This window comes from Lolium perenne, chromosome 1 (genome assembly GCF_019359855.2).
Source record: "Lolium perenne isolate Kyuss_39 chromosome 1, Kyuss_2.0, whole genome shotgun sequence".
Lineage (NCBI taxonomy): Eukaryota > Viridiplantae > Streptophyta > Magnoliopsida > Poales > Poaceae > Lolium > Lolium perenne.
The window spans coordinates 153,586,367-153,609,142 of NC_067244.2; the positions used below are offsets into that span (position 1 = coordinate 153,586,367).

A 22,776-nucleotide genomic window follows, 5' to 3' on the forward strand; every position below is an offset into this window, starting at 1 on the left:
AAAATTAGTGTAGTTAATTAGTTTGTTAGTAAAATTAGTTAGAGAAAAGTTAGTGTTAGTAAAATTAGTGTTAGTAAAATTAGTTAGAGAAAAGTTAGAAAATTAGTTAGTTAGTGTTAGTAAAATTAGTTAGAAAAAAGTTAGTAAAATTAGTTAGGAAAAAGTTAGAAAAGTTAGAAAATAGATTCATTTGTGTCGGCGCCGCCCCCCGCGGGGTTGTGGAGGCGGGGTTGTTCCAGCCCGAAAGAGAGAACGATGAGCTGACACGCGCCCTTGGGAACAAAGAACACGGCGGACGAACACGAGGCACAGCAGGCTCCGTTCCGTGGAAGTATGGCTTTCCTGCGGAAAGGAAGAGATTTCCTGATAAAAGCCATGAGAGGAGGAAGGCAAGGGAAACAGACCGCCTGGCTAACTTAGAGGAGGGTATGAGCACCATGCAAGCCCAATTAACCATGGTAACCCAAGTACTTACATCTCAGATGGCTCGGGGGCAGGCTGTAGATCTGCCTTTGCTCAATGCCATCGCCCCGCTGCAATCTCAACCACACCGGAAAAGCAGCGTGGCTTCCTCTCAGCAGGTGGATAATGATGACCAGGTGGTCGAGCCTCCTCGCTACCCCCCCGTGGATGATCTCACTGAGAGCCGTCCTTGTGAGCTGCATGTTAAAGTTTTCAACCTATCCTTCAAGGCGGCGGTCGGCATCCTCTTACCTACAAGGTCTTACCATTGCCGTCCGGTCCAAGACGACTTTGCTGTTGTGATGGTGGATGAAGTGTTGAGAGAGTATGAGGGGTTGGTGCTTGAGCACCCTGCAGGTGAAGATGGGGAAATCAAAGAACTGGGAGAAGCCCGTAGAACCACCGTGCAATGGCGGAAGGAGAACATTGTGTTTCCAGGTGAGAAGCCAACAAGCAGGCCACCTCCGCCTCCTCCGCCACCTCAGTCTCCTCCGCGTGATGATTCTCCTCTGCGCGATGATGATTCCCCTATCCATGACCAGTCTCCTCCGCGTGAAAATACTCCGCCGCCTCCTCCTCCTCGTCAAGAGACTCCGCCGCTTCCACCTAAGCAAAAGAGGAAGCGGTCCGCGGCACCTCCTACAGCTCCGAAGAGATCATCAACTCCAATGAGGGAACAGACTCGAGTTGTTGCCACATGAGCGATCGAAGAGCAAAAGGCGTTTCTTGCAAGCGCGCCGAAGAAGATGTTTATTCCACCGCAGACGGTGAAGCACTTTGCCGAGACGAGAATGAAGAGACCTGAGCTGAGAGCTGATTATGACCGCTCTCTTGGACAGTCCTCTAAAGCGATGAAAGAAGCAAAAAAAGTCGCCCAGCTTGGACAGCAGGACATTCAGGCCGCACCCCACTTCATCGTGGAGCCATATCATGATCCAGAGACGGCATCGATGATCGAACGGGCGGCTAGAGCTCAGGGAGCATCAGTTGAGTACGAAGATTACTATCCGACGGCTCAAATGGTAAACAAGTATAGATACGGATCTGATCTCGTCAAACCTGGCGAGCTCGCGCGTCTAGGGACTCAGATGCGAAGGTTGCATGACTGGTACCTGAAAGCCTGTCGAAGAGGTGATCGCTACCTCACGTTGTATCTTAGAGATGAGCATTACTTCCCGGGAAGACGAGATAAACATTGACGTAGAAGAAGCTGTTTCAGTTATTCAATCAAGACGCCCTCGACAAAGCTGTCATCGGTTACTCTGCTGTAAGTGATTTATTTGTGTAATTAAGTTTGTAGCTCATTCATTTGCACTAACAATTATCCTCATTATATTCTTTGTGTACGCTATACATTTAATTATGCAGAATGAAGAAAGCTGGAATACAAAAGAGGCAAGCTCCTACCGCTGGGGTTCATAGACCCAAACACGAGTTCATGAAGTTACGGTTCGAGACTTCGCCAAGGACACAGAGGACAACATCGTAATGTTTTTAGAGAAGCAAGCAGACAAAGAGGATATATTCTTTCCCTACAACTTCAAGTGAGTGTTATATATAACATACATTATGCTTGTGCACCTTCCACTTTATTCTCGTAATCATTGAGCTATGCTTATGCAGTTTCCATTTTATTCTCCTAATCATTGATCTTCACCTTGGAGTCGTAAACGTCATGGACTCGAAACGTAAAGAATATGCGGAATGGGCGGACATGGCTGCCATCCTCAGAGGTAGTTTCAATCAATTTCGTATTGGCATCTTCATCTGCTCTAATTCGAAGATATCATCAACTAATCAATTACTCATTTACTCATTATTTTTTGCCGGGCAGGGCTTGGAAACGGTTCATCAATACTGTTAGGGTGAATGGAAACCGGAGCTTACATTTAGAGATTACCCTGTAAGTAGTACTATATATATAGCTATGTCCGTGAAACTTTATATATGATATTTACTTTCAATACGATGCTTGATTATTAGTTTGATCGAACTATTTTTCGTAAAGTGTATGAGGCAGGAAAAAGGGAATAACTTATGTGGATACTACGTACGCACCTTCATGCGTGACATGTCTGTCCCAAGGGTGGGGATGCCCAAATACACCACACTCGTGTACGATAACAAATTTTCACAATTAATCTTAATTAGTACCATCTATTGTATTGAGTTCCATTCATATATTGATCTCCTTTTTTAAATATAGATGACACGCCTGCGGGACACTCTCATAACAGCGGATCAAATAAAAGCAATTCAAGAGGAAATCGCGGGATTCTTTATTACCGAGGTCCTTACCCCAGGTGGAGAGCACTATCGGAAGATCGTGACGTCGGACGATATTCGTTCAGGAAAAGTTGTATTGTAAATATGCATGCATTACGTGTACTGTGTTGACTATGTCGTGTACTGTTGACGATGTCTATATATATTCATGACGATTTTTTGTGGTTTCTTGAATGATATATATATGCATTGCTGAAACTCTGCCGCGGCAGAGAAACGCCCTGTTTCTCTGCCGCGGCAGAAACGCTGGTACAGCCTAAATGCGTGCGCGCGAGAGAAATAGCAATTCTCTGCCGCGGCAGAGAAACATAGGCCCGGTTCGTACCACGAACCGGGACCAAAGCCCTTCCAGCGCGAGCTCCCTGGTCGCACCACGTGTTGAGGCCTTTAGGCCCGGTTTATCTTTGAACCGGGACTAAAGGGTACCCCCTTTAGTCCCGCCTTGTTGGTCCCGGTTCAAGAACCGGGTCTAAAGGCCCAAATGGACCGGGCCTATTGCCCCGTTTTCCACTAGTGATGCGAGATCAAGCCATGGAGTACAGAGCTAGCCGCTAGGCTTATCATTGATAGATGCAGGATTCGTCCTCTTATGGCTGTATAGCATACAGGAGAAAACCGGTTTGATTCAGGAACATTTGCCAAAGGTTAATCTGGTGATTTGATTTCACGAAATAAAAGTAAATGTTTCTATTTTTAGCATATAGTGTGTATCGGCAAATGCACCGTAAAATTTTAATGGTACTGCGCAAAGACATGTTCTAGCGACGTGTTTCGGCAAAGACCAGTAAATGTGTGTAATACCCAATTTTTTTGTTTGGTTATGTCAAAAGATAGTTTCACAGGTTGACCACCGTAATCTGATCATCTGTTTGTCAGTGCCAAGTGGCAACCTTGTGTTTTTAATTAATTGATGAAGTTCTAATTTTATAAGTTTGGCTTAATCGCTTTCATTGAAATTTTAACTACGGTATTACTTAATTTACTAGCAAAAGTGCCCGTGCGTTGCATCGGGAAAAAACTTCAACACTCAAAAGTCTCATTAGTGCGGACACTTCTCTTATGTGGTGGAATCATCTACGAAGATGGTCATATTTTCTCCTATTCACGACCAACATAATTAATTAGCTATGAATGCAGAGTTTGAGAATTAGGCTTTTTGTAAATAATCTCGTCGCTATTTAAATTTTGGCTCAAAGTCGATTGACCCGCACCGTCTGTTGCCGCCAGTTTTCTAGATCTTATATTTTCACAATCTATCAATAGTTGTACAGGAAGTCCCGAAATAATGGCGTCTGGGAAATGTGATTTTGTTTAATCGTCGTCTTTTGTCAACTTGTGGTCCACATAATTTAAACATATTTTGCATTAATATTTTTGAGAGTAACTTGATATTGTAGGTCACTACTCAAATTTTGGCTCAAAGTAGATTGACCCATTCCGTGTGTTGCCGCCAGTTGCGGAGCCTTCTCTCCTTTCACCACTCACCCATGAGATGATTTTCTTCATTGCTTCCTGAGGTTGCAGCACATCACCATGTATGTACGTACGCACATATTACTCGGCAACTTGAAATCGATCAGTACATCAGTCACGTGTATCGTTATTTTGGATCCATCACCACAGTACTCCTTGACGTTGACGACGGATTCGATGTCTGGTCGGTGGCCATGGCTTGCTCCGCCAGCGCACAGTCGAACCTGGCGAGGTCGTCACGCTAAGACGCACTGGATACGCCGATCAGCTCCAAGATGGTGGGCTCGTGGGCGCTGTGGCCGGGTAGATGGACACCGGCTAGAAGATGAGGCTGTGGTTGCTCCTGCCATCGTTCTGCGGACGGCTGACGTATATGATATGTAACAGACGGAAGGCGGTCATCTCCTAGCCTGCTATTGCGCTGTTCTCTCTCTTTGCCCGCACGAGTTATCGCCGTGCTCTGCGTTTCTCTGCTCCGGTGTAGATATTACACTATCGACCGGCGCCGCCATGCTAGGCTTAGGCTGTGCGGAGCGATTTGGTGACGGCTCTCAATCTGGCTTGTCTCCTTTTATGTACTCGGACGCCTGTCTGATCAGATTTGGGTGCGTGTCCCAGTGTTGCACGCAGCGGTTGATGAACACGAACGCCAAGTCCCTAACCCAGTTCCGATCGGTCGATGGTTTTTTTATTATTTATTATGTAGGTAAGGTATGACCTAATAGATCTGTATTCAGAGATATTGGGCCTAGAATTTGGAGGAGACGTTGGACCTAGAGAAATAAAAACTTTGGTCCGTTTGTGACACCAGGCAGCCACCTATTGCAATTTAATAGTAAAGATAATGAAGAGGTTTGAAATTGAATACTGGAGTATGTGAATACTGGGATTTACAGAACAGGTGTCGTAATAGGCGTGCACCACCGAATTCGAAACTCAGCCCGCCCCGTGTGCTGTTTCCCCGCCCGCTTACAGGCGGGGCCCACCTCATCCTCTTCCACCCCCGCATCGAGAATCCCCGACGACTCCCCTCTCCTCCCTCTCGTCTCTCTCACCGGTGGCCGGCGCGATGCCCTCCGCGGCATTCGCCTCCGCCTTCGCGGCGTCCCCTCCATGGTCCCCACGACCGCCTCCTCGCCGCAGCCTCCGGCTACCCCCGCCAAGGAGCAGCGGCAACAACAGCGGCGGCGGGGGAGGGGACAAGCCGACCACGTCGTGGGTCAGCCCCGACTGGCTCACCTCGCTATCTCGCTCGGTGCTCGGCCGCGGGAATGACGACTCGGGGATCCCCGTCGCGTCCGCCAAGCTCGACGACGTGCAGGACCTCCTCGGGGGCGCGCTCTTCCTCCCGCTCTTCAAGTGGTTCCGCGAGGAAGGCCCTGTCTACCGCCTCGCCGCGGGGCCGCGCGACTTCGTCATCGTCAGCGACCCCGCCGTCGCCAAGCACGTGCTCCGCGGGTACGGCACGCGCTACGAGAAGGGGCTCGTCGCCGAGGTCTCCGAGTTCCTCTTCGGCTCCGGTTTCGCCATCGCCGAGGGGGCGCTGTGGACGGTGAGCTCTCTGTTTCTTTCTCGTTTCAACTTCACGGAAACAACTTTAAGCCACACCATGCAGTAATTCAGACTAAACTCCACTTGGTGGCTGCTGCCCCCGAATATCATGTTTCTGAGAGGAAGTACCCCATTTAGAGCATGTCTAACAGGAAAAGAGACCCCGTATCCCCACCCCGTAAAACAGAATAGTCTGCTAGCTCGTCCGGGTTTTCAACCCCTCAAAACAGGTTTTTTTTTGACAAATTGCATATTAGAACCAACACACCATTCACATAAAATAAATGTTTTACATCACACAATAATCGTCATAATTATTACAATAATGTTTTTCGGAAATGTCAACAAATGTTCTAATGGAAGAATTAAACAAATAACAAATGTTTCACACATACAACAATAGGAAATGAATATTTCACACATACAACAATGGGAAATGAATGTAATAAATCATTGGCCATGCAACTGCCAATGGTGATCAATCAAATCTTGGGTGAGCTGGTGATGAGTCTCGGCATTTTCAATGCCTCGATGAGCTGCAAGAAAAGCTTCAATCCGATCAGGGTTCCTCTCGGGCTGCACTCGGGTGCCAACATTGTCATAGAAACATGGCAAGTTCAAACCTCTTTCATCTTCAATGATCATGTTGTGAAGAATCACACAACATGTCATGACATCAACAAGAGTTTCCTTGTCCCAAAACCTAGCAGGACCCCGGACAATTGCAAACCTTGCTTGCAAGACACCAAAAGCTCTCAATATCCTTGCGGCATGCCTCTTGATTTTTGGTGAAGCAAGCTTCCTTTCTTGTCAAAGCCCTGTCCTTTTTCTCTTTTATGGACTTGACAAGGGTTGCATAGTTAGGGTAAATACCATCTGTGAGATAGTACCCCATGGTGTACTCATTGTTCATAACTTTGTAGTTACAAGGTGGAGCTTCACCCTTAACTAGTCTTGCAAACAAAGGGGATCTATTCAAGATGTTGATGTCGTTGAGTGTCCCCGGCAATCCAAAAAAAGCATGCCAAATCCATAAGTCTTGAGAGGCCACAGCTTCAAGAACAATGGTAGCATCACGGCTTTTGCCACAATACATTCCATGCCATGCTTTTGGACAATTTTTCCATGTCCAATGCATGCAATCCAAACTACCAAGCATCCCCGGCCACCCCCTCTTTTCATTGATCTCCATGAGCCTTTTTGTATCATCCTCATTTGGAGCTCGGAGATACTTCTCTCCATACAACTTGATCACCATCTTCGCAAACATACGCACGCAATCCGTGGTTGTTTGCACACCAATGCGAAGGTACTCGTCGGTATAATCTGCTGGTATACCGTATGCAATAACCCTCATGGCGGCAGAATTTTTTTGATATGGGCTAAATCCCATGACTTGGGCAGCATTTCTTCTTTGCTTGAAATAATCGCAATTTGCCTCGCAATCTTTGACGATTCTCTCGAACAAAGACCTACGCATTCGGTACCGTCTACGGAAGAGGCGGGGAGGATAGGTCGGTACCTCGGCGAAATAATCTTGCATCAGCTGTTCGTGGCCGAGCGCGCGGTTCCGCGGAATGCACATACGCCCCATCACGGATCCTTTCCGCTGATCCAGCAGCTTCATGCGGTCCTCCGTTTGCTTCAAGCCGAACAGGAGCACCATCATCTCCGTCTCGTCGTCGTTGAGCAACTCGTCGATGTCCGAATCGTCGGAATCCGACGACGACCAATCGGTCGACGTCGCGTCCAAATCCGCCATGTGCACATCCTCCGAAGCCATCTACCACGGTGTACCATACATCAGCCCCAAATCCGACCAATTTACCGGCGGCAACGAAGAAGAACGCGGCGGAATACTCACTGGCGACAAACGGCGGAGAAGACCACGGCGGGAGGGCGGCGGTGCGCGCGGAGGGACGCGGAACTTCGGCGGGGGTGCGGCGGAGGTGCGGCGGGCGTCGACGCAGCTCGGCGCGGCTCGGCGGACGGCGGAGGGGCGCGGATCTGACGGATTCCGGCGGCGGCGCGCGGGTGGCTGCGGCGGCGCGCGGGGGAAAATGGGTGGGGGGAACTGAAATGTCCGCGCGCGCTTTCGGAATTGGGATACTGGTTTCGCCCACTATCCCCGCTCCCACCCCGCACAAGTAGGGGGCGACGACCCGCCCCGTACTCGAAAACAGCAAAAAACGATGCGGGGGCCATTTTTACGGGGCGTGCTAGACAGCCGGGTAGAGCCGAAACCCTCAAATCGGCGGTTATTATACGGGTTTGCCCCTTTTACGGGGTCTGTTAGACCTGCTCATAGCAAACTTGTTGACACGGTGTAACAAATAGCAAAAATAGGAAAGGTGTTTTTTTTTTGCTGGAAACAGTAAGAGTATGTTGTCTAAAATGTCATAAAATACTCAAATTTTGAACTCGAGCTTTAAATGTATTTAAAAATAGAGAAAAATAGAAGTTTATGTAGCAGTACTATTTCTTGACATTTTTCTATTCACCTTTTTGTGGATTTGTCATTTGTCAGAAATATCTCATTTGTTATGTCAAATTGGATAAGGAGTATTTGTGGCGCTATATCATGTTAGATAAACTAAATCTGTCAAATGGTAATCAAATATCTAAATTGTTACTCCCTCCGCACCGTAATATAAGATGTAATAACAAGAAATATATGAGTATATTGGTTGTAATAACATCTTATATTATGGGATATAGAGAGTGCTCACTTTTCTTAAATAAAATTGTTTTGATAGATTTATTACTATTTGCTAGTAATCTGTACACTCTGCATCTTCATGTATTAGGACAACTCTAAGCCAGTAAGTTAAACCTAAAAAAACAAATAATATGACGAAAAATCAACTTTAAGCCACACCATGCACTAAATTTAGAGCAAATTCCACTTTTTGCCCCCAAATATCATCTTTCTTAGAGGAAGTACCCCATTTAGCAAACTTGTTGACACGGTGTAACAAATAGCAGAAATAAGAAAGCTGTTTTTTTTGCAGGAAACAATAGAATATGTTGTCGAAGATGTCATAAGCTACTTTTAATTTTAAAGTCAAGCTTTAAATGTATTTAAAAAATAGACAGAAAAATAAGTTTATGTAGTAGTACTAGTTTTTGACAGTTTCCTTTTCACCTTTTCGTGGATTCGTCATTTGTCAGAAATTTCTCATTTGTTAATCTAAAATTGTATAAGGAGTATTTGTGATGCTATATCATTTTAGATAAACGAAATCTGTTAAATGTTAATCAAAGATCTAAATTGTTTGTTGCTATTAGTATTTTCCACTTTTCTTAAATAAAAAAGGATGCCATGTAGAAATCACACCAGTGCATCAAGTTTATATCTTATTTTATTTTCACTCACTTCAATGTGGCCTCTTTTTGGGCATTTATGTATTCTGTTTGTATTGGTTTTCCATAAAAACTCTAAATGTTGTTTATGTAATCATTCCTATGTACATATCAGCAAATGTGTGTAACCCTGTTTTCTTGGGAAATAGATCTGTTGGTTTCACCTCTACCACTCAGTGAGCAGGTAGGAAGTTATGCATTCCTAGTTGATAGTTTCAACTGAAGCTTCTAGAAATCTACTCAGCAAAATCTGCTACACTTAGCAGCACCTATTATACATCTTCATAAAATCGTAGCCCAGGGGGACACTTACTATTTCTTATGTCCCGAATCTAATTCACACGAACTGGATTTCAATTTTTCTTTCCCTTCCTCTCTTGTTCATGTTCATACCTTTTATGTCTTATTATTAATCCTCTTTTCAACTTATTACTAATCTGGCATCTAGGTGAAACGTAGAGCAGTTGTACCATCTCTACACAAAAGATTTCTCCCAGTGATAGTTCGTCGTCGTAGCTTTTATATCTTATAATGAACCCTTTCTTCAACTTATTATTTGTCTGACATCTATTTTAGGTGAGACGTAGAGCAGTTGTACCATCTCTACACAAAAGATATCTGTCAGTGATGGTTGATAAAGTATTTTGTAAATGTGCCGAGAGATTAGTGGAAAAGCTTGAGACATATGCTTTGAGTGGTGAACCTGTTAATATGGAAGCGAGGTTTTCTCAAATGACTCTAGATGTGATTGGTTTGTCCTTGTTCAACTACAACTTTGATTCCCTCACTTCGGATAGTCCTGTTATTGATGCTGTTTACACCGCACTCAAAGAAGCAGAGGCTCGTTCCACAGATCTTTTACCATACTGGCAGGTGGGTACTTTTTCATCATGTCCCATTCCTTATATTGGACGTCTGGTTGACTTTTCCCTTGTTAACTTGCAGAAGGGAAAATTTGCATGACTGATGCCTGATGTGATCCTTGTTTATTTTTGACAGATTGATTTGCTGTGCAAGATTGTTCCTAGACAGATAAAAGCACAAAATGCAGTTAACATAATAAGAAATACCGTTGAAGAGCTAATTACGAAGTGCAGGGCGATTGTTGATGCTGAAAATGAACAGATTGAGGGTGATGAATACGTTAACGAGGCAGACCCTAGCATACTGCGTTTTTTACTAGCTAGCCGTGAAGAGGTACTGTAGCTTATCCCGGGCTAAAAAACAATGTTTGTTAACAGTTTCCTATTGTTTCCATTGATTTTTTCTACTGCTAGGAAGCTAGCCTCTCATTTCATATAAATCTTGAAAATTAGTTCTATTGTTGTTATCTCAGAGTTTTTCACCCTTACCTTATGATGGCTACTATTATTATGGAGCAATAGCTGATTATGTTTTGTTCATAGGAATGCTGACAAATATTGCTACTGTCAGTTCAGTTCAATGATTTGGTAGAGAAAGCATGCTTGGTTTTGGAGCAATTCTTGACATCCTATTCCTATCGCAGCTTGACAAATGTATTTAAATCCCGGTACTCATATTTAAAGGGCTGTGTGCGTCCCTAGTTGGTGCAGAGGCCGAGAGAAGTGAAATTCTTTTCCAAAATGTTACTTTTCAAAAAAACTTCAAAAATGTATACATAGCAAATGGATATTATTGCTATAGACCATAATATTGTTGCCTTTGAATATTTCTATTTACTGTAGTGGACTTTGTTACTGTTTCCTGGTCAAAATAATATTAATTTCTTTTTAGCTTTAGCCTCTTATTCAAACCTCATTCAATTTGTATGGTTACTGCCTTACTCGTAACTAGGTTAGAGTGCACGATGAAGTTTATCCGGTAAAAGTGGGCCCACCACCTTTGGTATTTCCTCAGACCTGGTTTCTACAGGCATCCTTCTTTTCCTACGGATCTCAGTAAACTTTGATGTGAAGTTATTGGTTCTGCCAAGATTAAGTATGTTTGCTGAATTTTGACAGCTATAAGACACATTATATGCTTTTCTGCTAAGCCATTTGTGTCGTTTTTGCATGCAATGTTTGCTATTGGTTTCCCCTATTTCACTATTTATGTTATATGCACTTTGCTCAGTTGTTTACTGCTTTAACTAACACAATTTTCTTTATATAACTCAGGTCAGCAGTTTGCAGCTACGTGATGATCTACTGTCAATGTTAGTTGCTGGTCATGAAACAACAGGCTCTGTACTGACATGGACTATTTATCTTCTCAGTAAGGTACTCCTTTCTATCCTGGCCAAATGAAGTGAGAAACAACACATTAATTAAATTATCTCTTTAATATCCGTTGACTGCTCAGTATTACACTGCTGAAGGACCCAGCAGCGCTAAGGAAAGCTCAAGATGAGGTAGATCGTGTTCTACAAGGTAGACTCCCCAGATATGAAGATGTAAAAGAGCTGAAGTACTTGATGCGCTGTATCAATGAGTCTATGCGGCTATACCCACACCCTCCTGTAATTCCTTGTTCTTCAGACAAGCAACTTCATAAATAGTGTTGGTTACTTAAGGACACTTCATTAACAGGTGCTGATACGGCGTGCACTAGTTGATGACGTGCTTCCTGGGGGCTATAAGGTTAAGCCTGGTCAAGACATTATGATTTCGGTCTACAATATACACAGATCACCTGAGGTATATCTTCCATCTGAATATTATAGCTTATTCTCTGTTCAATGGTACCTTTTAAGCACTTTAGTTCAACCATTTTGCCTAGTGAAATATGATATTTCTGTGTCTAGCCTATCGATGAACAATGTAGAGTTTTTTTACGAGAATTTGTAAGGTTACTCAGCAATTTTCAAACCACGGCCTACTAGGTAAATAGCTTTCTTATGTGTAGGGCCTTAATGCAGTCTACACTGAGGTTATCATCAATTTATGATACCAAACTATCAATTTAAACAATAGAATGATAAGCATGATCTCAGCGATTTTTTGTATCACACTAAGTTTCGGAGATTGATAAAACTTGAAGTTGTCTGTCTACTGCAGAACCTTTGTTCATACAATATCATCATCCTCTAGCGTGTCTGAGCATATGAATAACTGGATAATATCCAATATTCTGACATTGCAATAATACTTCTTTTGTTCCAATTGCAAAGGTATGGGATAGAGCAGATGAATTTGTTCCAGAGAGATTTGGTTTGGAGGGACCCATTCCAAATGAGTCAAACACTGACTTCAGGTCACAATACAACCTTGAGATACATTCTTTTACCCTGTTATTTTATATGGCTCATTTACGATCCAATTGATTTTGTTAATCTGACATAAACTATTTTGTGCTCCCATCACCATGTTTTGCCAGGTTTATCCCTTTCAGTGGAGGCCCTCGAAAATGTGTTGGAGATCAGTTTGCTCTTTTAGAAGCAATTGTGGCACTTGCAATTGTCGTACAGAAGATGGACGTTCAACTTGTGGCAGATCAAAAAATTAACATGACCACCGGGGCCACTATCCATACAACTAACGTAAGGAAGCATGGTCTTGTATGTATTATTCTATTACTTACAATGTCTTGCCCATGATCAAGTTGCTTTCATTTTGTAATGGACGCATAAACTATAGCAAACACTGTAGCACTCACGAGTAGACTATGCAAGATGACACAATAGGTGTTCTTTTCCGCCATGCTCTTAGTTTAAGAGTTTGTCTAGATCAATTTTAAAATTGGTTGAAAGTTCCCAGATAATGATCTTTCCACCATCAACCAGATGGCTCAAAATGTTAAGTTTCAAACACTAGAAATAAAATTTGATGAAATCTGGAAAGTATAGTGAAATTGCAATCTGGAGCTCGAGTCACGTTTTCCTCATAGAGTGAAGGATAAAAGGATAAAGCTGCTTTAGTCATCCATGACATCTTTAGATTACTTGAATGGGTAGCCACTGTAGCCATCCATGCTGTCCTGTAATTACTTGAGTGGGTAGCGATGGTTCTGATACTAAGAAATGCATGTTTCAAATCAATTCAGACCTTCACTTCATTTCATTGGCTTTGTTACATTTGTATTTCCGATCTGAAATTACCCAACAAATATTCTTTTCTGCAGGGATTGTATATGAATGTAAGTCTGCGTAAAGTCCAGCAAGAATCTGATTTAGCACTGAGGTAAATGCATGATGTTTGATATGTTTCATATTATATTTATATAAGCTAACAGATACCAAAAAGTGTCTTTGGCACATGAGCACTAGTGCTCCTGATTTTTGAAAAACATATTTCTATGATTCTAAAAAATCTGAAAATAAATTTGCACATACTTATAAACATTCTGAAGGTATGGTGTAAATTTCGGATGAAAATATGTTGTATTTTGAGCTATACTAAAAAGACAAATTTCTGATAAAAATTGAAATTTTCCATCCCTGTATACAACCACAAATTTGTTATTTTTCCGTAGCTCAAAATACAACGTAATTTCTACCGAAACTTTGCACGTTCAGAACATGTGTATGTATTCATGGAACACAATTTATAATTATTTAAAACACAGAAGCACTGGTGCTTGGGTGCACCAAATCTCTGTCCGACAGATACATATTACCAAGAGTTTCTCTGTAGTTTCCTTTAGTAGCGTTGGCAGTTTGCCAGAATGATGCAACATGCATGAAGGGTATATATTTCTTCTGATTATTTTTATTCCTCTCATGCAGTCAATCGAGATAGACAAAATATCTTGGAAGCTGGGACACAAGATAGGCTGAGATTACTACACACAACGGCAGCAGAACTGTCAATACGTGAGGTCCTTTCGTAGTTCAGTTTAGACAAGTTACAAAATTTTCTTGTCCATATATTTCTACGCATCTAAATGTTTTTCTTCCAACAGGTTGCAGCTATCATCGGCTTATAGATGGAAACTGTAAAGAAATGGATCACTTGTTCATTTTTTCAGTTACTGTAAATCAGTAGTGCATTGTTTACCGTTCCAGAAATATACGTGGTCTCCCTACCAAAAAGAAAGAAGTATACGTGGGCTGAGAAATGATAACTAGGTCAGGTGAACAGCATGTCGAGAGTAGTCCCATTAGGGAATGTACAGTGCTGGACGCCTAGTTGGACGCTTAAGCGGAAAAAGAATCGGTCCAAGCTCCAACGCGCATCTGTTTTGAGACACTTGCTTCTCTACCTAACTCCAGCTAGATATTTCGCACGCTCCTCAGGTCGTGTGGGAATGAAAGAGAGTAAAGTTTGATTTAAACCTTAAACTCATAGATCCGGTCTGAACTGAACCTTGAACTTTCAATCCCTGAAGTTGCCACCCTGGTTCTGGTCAACCTCGACCCTGTAGCTGTTTGCTAGTGACTGGGATCATAGCTACTCTCGCTAGCCCCAACCCAAAATCTCCATTTACCCCTTTTGACACCGGAGGTGGCGGGGATGCAGATCTACCACTCCGGTAGATTCCTTTTACTCCTGCATCGTATCCTTGTCGTCCTATGGAGGAGTAACTCGTCTTCTTGGTCTTTGGCACCGAACCCGTGTTGCCGTGTGGAGCGAAGATAGAGGTTGATCTCGTTCTCTGGCTCCTACCTGTTGGCTCCTACCTGTCGTTCGGCATGGTGGGGGTAAGCGACACTCTTCTTCTGTACTCTTTGGTCTAGTGGTAGATCCATTTACCTATAACTCCATAGCTTCGCTTTGGATGTCCTAATGCTAAATGACGACCACATCTAGCTTTTGCATCACGCGACTGCAATCATCATTGTCATTCAGGCCTGGATCTTGCTGCTGCATAAGATAGTAGCTAGGTGTGCTGCCTTTCCTCGACTCTCCTACGGTCCAATGTTAGCACATGATCATGAGAGGATTGCCAACCTGAACTACTTCTACAATTGTATCGGTGTAGATGCTAGCAAAATGCTACACATAAGAGGAGCCACTTTCTACGCATTTGTCAAAACATTCAGGGAGAGAGGACAGCTTCAAGATAGCGTCCACACCTCTATCGAAGAGCAAATAGCCATGTTTTTTCATGTTGTGGGTCATAACTGAAGGTTTAGAGTGATTCATAGCACATTCAGACGATCAATAGAGACAATATCTCGATACTTCCATCATGTGTTGTTTGCAGAGGAAAAATGATCAAGCCACCATCCAAGAACACACCCCAAGACGAATAACAACTACATATGGTTGCCATATTTCAGGGTGAGCAGTAATTACATTCTTTCATTTCTTCGTGTGCTACGTGTTGTGGATTTCGATCTAAAGTTCACATGTGTGCTAGCTGGTTGGGAGGGTTCTACTTATGATGCAAGAATCGTGCATGGCTGGCAACTTGTCTAGGCCTGATGGATTGAAAATCCCTAATGGTAAGTTCTACCTCGGTGATGTTGGATACATCTCAACGAGTTTAGTGCAAGGAACAGACCCCCCCCCCCCCCCGAATGCCAAGGAGGTGTTCAATCTGAGACACTCAAGCCTTAGAGTAATAATCGAGAGGGCTTTTGCTGCTTTGAAGAATAGGTTTAAGGTCCTTGACATGAAACCCTTCCACACTTACGAGGCTCAAGTGAAGCTGGATCTTGCTTGCTGCATCATTCACAACTGGATCTTAGCTTGGGGCGAAGATGACTACTTCCCAAACTGTTGTGCATAATGAAGTTGAAACCGACCATGACGTGGAGCAAGGCGACAATGAAGCTTGGAAGAACAAGAGGTTGGAGTGGGAAAACACAATGTGGCAGGACATAGGCAACGCCAAAATCTAAGAAGAAGAGAAGGAAGAAGATGAAGGAGAGAAGAAGAAACCACCATTTGATGAACTACCCCTTTAATTACCATCGTACTGTAATGTTAAACCCCCATTCGTAGTAGCTAGGGACTATGCTTATGAACTACCATTCGTAGTAGGTAGGGACTCTGCTTATGAAGTGACGTATTGTTAGGATGAACTTTCATAATGTGTGCCATGGTGGTGATACTATGCTATGGCCACCAGTAGAGAGAAGCGGTGTCTGCAACCGTTGCCTGGATGGTACCAAACATCCAATGTTGCATCGACAAGGCCATTTGGGCTAAGATGCAGACAACCAATCACATGGAGCTTTTTTGGCCCTAGTGATGTAACTCATGCCACCAAACAAATCGTCAATTGTGGCCTGGAGCTCGTTTGCAACGGGCTAAGACCCACAGAGCCTGCCCCTAGGGAGCCTCAAAATCAGCCCAGGCTACCAAACTCTCCCTAAGCGACTGGTGCAAGGCGTTGCGTCTACGCGTGGAAATTAGTGCCCATTGGCTGGGATTCTATGTCGCAACTTCACATTTACTGGGAATGAAATCCTAGTGCCCGCACTTAGCGAGTTAGCGTCCTCCATTCTATATTAGGGCGTCCTCCATTCTATATTAGGGCGTCCTCCATTCTATATTAGGGCATCTACAATGGAAGCGGTGACAACAGATGCTAGGGCACTAGGGAAGAATTCGTGGTCGTTAGGCCCAAATCCACGTCAATCCTAGGAATTGTCCTTCCATTCGCAATCCCTATTCCCCGCTTACTGCGGGAGGGGTTTGCTCACGCTTTTGCTCGGTTGCACGAGTTTATATCCACTAGTGGATCTAAACCTGGGAGAGTTCGGGTGAACCCCAACCACCACCCGTATCCCCACCGACCCTCTTCTTTTATTCCATGTTTTCCCCGATGCTTTTGCTCATTCAGTTGGTCCATGGAGCATATTCGGCTAGCATATATACTGTAGTAGCAAAGCAACAACAAATCCAAACAAGGAAAAGACACCAACTTTGGACATAAGACAACAAATTTAACATCAAATATTAATGCAACATACAAACAGAAAAAACAGTAACTTCAACAATGCTAGAACAACATGGTTTAAAATTAGTGGTACATAAATAGCTAGTAATAAAAAATATTCCATAACATTCTAGCTTGGCCATTAAATTTGTAGTTCTAACTTTGCAAGATGATCCATCGGAATTTAAGAGGGCACAACTACAATATCCAACAAACAAATGTTTAGCCTTTCGGCAGTAAACCATGCATGAATTCATCTAATATGATTCACCTTTGCCCATCTTCTCCTAGAGCTTCTTCATGTAGAACTCTAGCTCTTTCCGCTTCATCTTGTACCTATAGTTTACAGGGGAAATGTAAGCACAAGGCTTGAATAAAAATTGCACCAATGTTGAGAACGAGACCACAAGGAGTATGCAGACAAGAATTGAATCACTCAACTCCATTCACCCAACATATTTCCAAGGAATACAAACTTACAATCTAACTAGGAGGGATAGCTAGGCTACCAACTTTAGATATGGAACAGTGTATTACATAGTGTAAGAAAATAATGGATTGGAAGAGAGCTTATGCATCGCTATGATTGGTAGAGGCATATCTAACTACAAATTTCTCTACAATTTCCGATAGCACTAAAATGGCTCTTCCAGAAGGGAGAGATTAAGGAACCACTAGCCCTCTAGATGCTAAATATATGCAGATAAAATTGTTGTGCTTCCAAAAGGCAGTCATTTCGATGGACATACAAATGGTTGCATAACCGGTATTTTCAGGAGAGACCAGCCTCTCGTCTTTGTTGGTTTCCTTGGCGCACACATGATATATTGAATAGCTATGATCCCAATATTGAGCGTCCATGACATGATCTATTGCAATAATCACAGTATTCACAGTTTTACCATAATGTGCAAAGTAAAAAATTGAAAGAAAGGTAAAAAAAATGAGATTTTACCTGCCCTAAGACATTTCGGTCCGCAACCACATCAGAGCGGTATCCAGATCAACGCAAATGAAGAGCTCGCGATTCTGTGCATTGATACGTCTCCAACGTATCTATAATTTCTGATGTTCCATGCTTGTTTTATGACAATACCTACATGTTTTGTTGACACTTTATATCGTTTTGATGCGTTTTCCGGAACTAACCTATTGACGAGATGCCGAAGGGCCAGTTGCTGTTTTCTGCTGTTTTTGGTTTCAGAAATCCTACAAAGGAAATATTCTCGGAATCAGACGAAATCAACGCCCAGAACCTTATTTTTCCCGGAAGCTTCCAGAGAGCCAGGGAGGGACCAGAGGGGAGCACTGGGGGCCCCACACGTGGTGGCGGCGCGGCCCGGGGGGAGGGGGCGCCCCCTAGTGTGTGGGACCCCCATGGCACCTCCGACTCCGCCTCTTCGCCTATTTAAGCCGTCCTGACCTAAATCTTCGACACAGATTGACGAAACACCAGAAGACCTTCCAGAGCCGCCGCCATCGCGAAACTCCAATTCGGGGGACAGAAGTCTCTGTTCCGGCACCCTACCGGGACGGGGAAGTGCCCCCGGAAGGCATCTCCACCGCCATCTTCACCGCCATCGCTGTCTCCATGATGAGGAGGGAGTAATTCTCCCCCGAGGCTGAGGGCTCTACCGTAGCTATGTGGTTCATCTCTCTCTTTGTGATCTAGTTGAATATCATCTATGTGTTACTCTGGTGATGTTATTAAAGTAGTCTATTCCTCCTCCATGATGTAATGTTGACAGTGTGTGCATCATGAAGTACTTGGTATAGGTTATGATTGTGATCTCTTGTAGATTATGAAGTTAACTATTACTATGATAGTATTGATGTGCTCTATTCCCCCTTTCATAGCTGATGTTGACAGTGTGCATGCTATGTTAGTACTCGGTATAATTGCGTTGGTCTATCATGCACTCTAAGGTTATTTAAATATGAACATCGAATGTTGTGGAGCTTGTTAACTCCGGCATTGAGGTGCTCTTGTAGCCCTACACAATTAATGGTGTTTGTCATCCAACAAGAGAGTGTAGAGTGGTTTTATTATGTGATCAATGTTGAGAGTGTCCACTAGTGAAAGTATGATCCCTAGGCCTTGTTTCCAAACATCGAATTTCCGTTTATTTACTGTTCTGTTGCATGTTTACTCGCTGCCATATTTTATTCAGATTGCTATTACCACTCATATACATCCATACTACTTGTATTTCACTATCTCTTCGCCGAACTAGTGCACCTATACATCTGACAAGTGTATTAGGTGTGTTGGGGACACAAGAGACTTCTTGTATCGTGATTGCAGGTTGCTTGAGAGGGATATCTTTGACATCTTCCTCCCTGAGTTCGATAAACCTTGGGTGATTCACTTAAGGGAAACTTGCTGCTGTTCTACAAACCTCTGCTCTTGGAGGCCCAACACTGTCTACAGGAAAAGAAGTGTGAGTAGACATCAAGCTATTTTCTGGCGCCGTTGCCGGGGAGGTAAGGTAAAAGGTATTCACATCCTCCGACTACCAAGCTACCTAGCATTGTTGCCGGTGTGTGAGTGCTCGAAGCTATTTCCTTTAGATCCTGCAATTGCATCTTTTTGTTTCTTGTTTACACCAGTTAGGCTTAATGGAAAACAACAAAAAAATTTAGAGATCTTTATAGTATCTATCTTGAGTTAGGACATGAGGTGTTTGAAGAGAGAATTAAAAAACCAATGGAACTTTATATGCATGATAATGCCAATGTTATTAGTCTGAATGCTTTGAACACCATTGTTGCTAATGCTATGGAAGAATTTAAGCTTGGGGAAGCTGGTTTTGATGAGCATGATATTTTTAGTCCCCCAAGTTTTGAGGAGAAAATTTTCTTTGATGATACTTTGCCTCCTATTTATGATGATTATAATGATAGTGGTATTTTGGTGCCACCTACTATGGAGGATAAAGATTATTATGATTATACTATGCCTCCTATATTTGATGATGAGAATAATAATGATAGCCACTTTGTTGAATTTGCTCCCACTACAATTAATAAGAATGACTATGCTTATGTTGGGAGTAGTAATTATTTTATGCATGAGACTCATGATAAGAATGTTTTAAGTGATGGGTATATTGTGGATTTCATCAATGATGCTACTGAAAGTTATTATGAGAGAGGAAAATATGGTTGTAGAATTTTCATGGTACTAAAACACCTCTCAATATGCTGAAGATTTTGAAGTTACTTGTGTTTTATCTTCCTATGCTTGTTACTTTGTTCTACATGAATTTATTTGTGTACAAGACTCCTTTTCATAGGAAGTGGGTTAGGCTTAAATTTGTTTCATACTTGCTTTTGATGCTCTCTTTTGCTTCAACTCTTATTTCTTGCGAGTGCATCATTAAAATTACCGAGCCCATCTTAATGGCTATAAAGAAAGCACTTCTTGGGAGATAACCCATGTCTTTATTTTGCTACTGCTTGTTGTGTCTTGGAAGTTGGTACTACTGTAGCAACCTCTCCTCATCATTATTTTATTGCATTGTTGTGCCAAGTAAAGTCTTTGATAGTAAGGTTGATACTAGATTTGGATTACTGCGCAGAAACAGATTTCTTGCTGTCACGAATTTGAGTAGTATTCTCTGTAGATAACTCAGAAAAATCTACCAATTTACGTGAGTGATCCTCAGATATGTACGCAACTTTCATTCAATTTGAGCATTTTCATCTGAGCAAGTTAAGTACCCCAGAAAAATTCATCTTTACGGACTGTTCTGTTTTGACAGATTCTGCCTTTTATTTCGCATTGCCTGTTTTGCTATGTTGGGTGGATTTCTTTGTTCCATTAGCTTTCAGTAGCTTTGTGCAATGTCCAGAAGTGTTAAGAATGATTATGTCACCTCTGAATATATGAATTTTCAATTATGCACTAACCCTCTAATGAGTTTGTTTTGAGTTTGGTGTGGAGGAAGTTTTCAAGGGTCAAGAGAGGAGGATGATACAATATGATCAAGAAGAGTGAAAAGTCTAAGCTTGGGGATGCCCCCGTGGTTCATCCCTGCATATTTCAAGAAGACTCAAGCATCTAAGCTTGGGGATGCCCAAGGCATCCCCTTCTTCATCGACAACTTATCAGGTCACCTCTAGTGAAACTATATTTTTATTCCGTCACATCTTATGTGCTTTACTTGGAGCGTCTGTGTGCTTTTATTTTTGTTTGTGTTTGAATAAAATATGATCCATCATGCTTGTGTGGGAGAGAGACACGCTCCGCTTTTTCATATGAACACTTGTGTTTTTCTTTTTACTTTAATGTTCATGGCGAAGGTTGAAACTGATTCGTTCATTATTATTTGGTTGGAAATAGAAAATGCTTCATGTGGTAATTGGTGTATGGTCTTGAATAATTTGATACTTGGCAATTGTTGTGCTCAAATAGATCATGTTTAAGCTCTTGCATCATGTAGTTTAAACCTATTAATGAAGAACTACCATAGAGCTTGTTGAAATTTGGTTTGCATGATTGGTCTCTCTAAAGTCTAGATATTTTCTGGTGAAGTGTTTGAACAACAAGGAAGATAGTGTAGAGTCTTATAATGCTTGCAATATGTTCTTATGTAAGTTTTGCTGTACCGGTTCATACTTGTGTTTGCTTCAAACAACCTTGCTATCCAAAGCCTTGTACTGAGAGGGAATTCTTCTCGTGCATCCAAATCCTTGAGCCAAAAACTATGCCATTTGTGTCCACCATACCTACCTACTACGTGGTATTTCTCTGCCATTCCAAAGTAAATTGCTTGAGTGCTACCTTTAAAATTTCATTCCTTGTCTTTGCAATATATAGCTCATGGGAAAATAGCCTTAAAAACTATTGTGGTATTGAATATGTTACTTATGTATCTTATTTCTTATAAGTTGCTTGTTGAGCGGTAACCATGTTTCTGGGGACGCCATCAACTATTACACTTTTGTTGAATATCATGTGAGTTGCTATGCATTTTCGTCTTGTCTGAAGTAAGGGTGATTTATCATGATCAAATGGTTTGAGTATGCATATTGTTAGAGAAGAACATTGGGCCGCTAACTAAAGCCATGAATCATGGTGGAAGTTTCAGTTTGGACATTAATCCTCAATCTCTTATGAGTATATTATCTGTTGTTGAATGCTTATGCATTAAAGAGGAGTCCATTATCTGTTTTCTATGTTGTCCCGGTATGGATGTCCTAAGTTGAGATTTATCAAAAACGAGAAATCAAATGCGATCTATCTCCTTGGACCTTTGTACAGGCGACATAGAGGTACCCCTTTGTGACACTTGGTTGAAACATATGTTATGCAATGATAATCCATGTAAATCCAAGCTAATTAGGACAAGGTGCGAGCACTATTGGTATTCTATGCATGAGGCTTGCAACTTATAGGACATCTTATGCATAACACATATGAATTATTACTACCGTTGACAAAATTGTTTCTATGTTTTCAAAATGAAAAGCTCTAGCACAAAAACAGTAATCCATGCTTCCCTCTGCGAAGGGCCTATCTTCTACTTTATTGTTGAGTCAGTTTACCTACATCTTTCTATCTTAAAAGCAAACACTTGTGTCAACTGTGTGCATTGATTCTTACATGTTTACCTATTGCACTTGTTATATTGCTTTATGATGACAATTATCCATGAGATATACATGTTGAAGTTGAAAGCAACTGCTAAAACTTATATCTTCCTTTATGTTGCTTCAAAGCTTTACTTTGAATCTATTGCTTTATGAGTTAACTCTTATGCAAGACTTATTGATGCTTGTCTTGAAAGTACTATTCATGAAAAGTCTTTGCTATATGATTCAGTTGTTTAATCATTGTCTTTACCATTG

General features: G+C 42.2%; 1 protein-coding gene across 2 annotated transcripts; it reads left to right on the plus strand.

Moving 5' to 3' along the window:
- Nucleotides 1-5,183: 5,183 nt before the first annotated feature.
- On the plus strand, nt 5,184-14,262 carry LOC127308289 (carotene epsilon-monooxygenase, chloroplastic). 2 transcript variants are annotated; one of them, XM_051339069.2, is made up of 11 exons: nt 5,184-5,773; nt 9,712-10,008; nt 10,135-10,332; nt 11,274-11,375; nt 11,474-11,614; nt 11,685-11,792; nt 12,266-12,348; nt 12,472-12,634; nt 13,216-13,274; nt 13,820-13,911; nt 13,996-14,262. In XM_051339069.2, exons 1-10 carry the CDS (start codon nt 5,291-5,293, stop codon nt 13,830-13,832), a joined length of 1,647 nt encoding a protein of 548 aa, XP_051195029.1. In that variant the 5' UTR covers nt 5,184-5,290; the 3' UTR covers nt 13,833-13,911; nt 13,996-14,262. The 2 variants fall into 2 exon arrangements, with proteins under 2 accessions (XP_051195029.1, XP_051195038.1); XM_051339078.2 differs by having other exon boundaries at nt 13,820-13,906.
- Nucleotides 14,263-22,776: the final 8,514 nt, after the last annotated feature.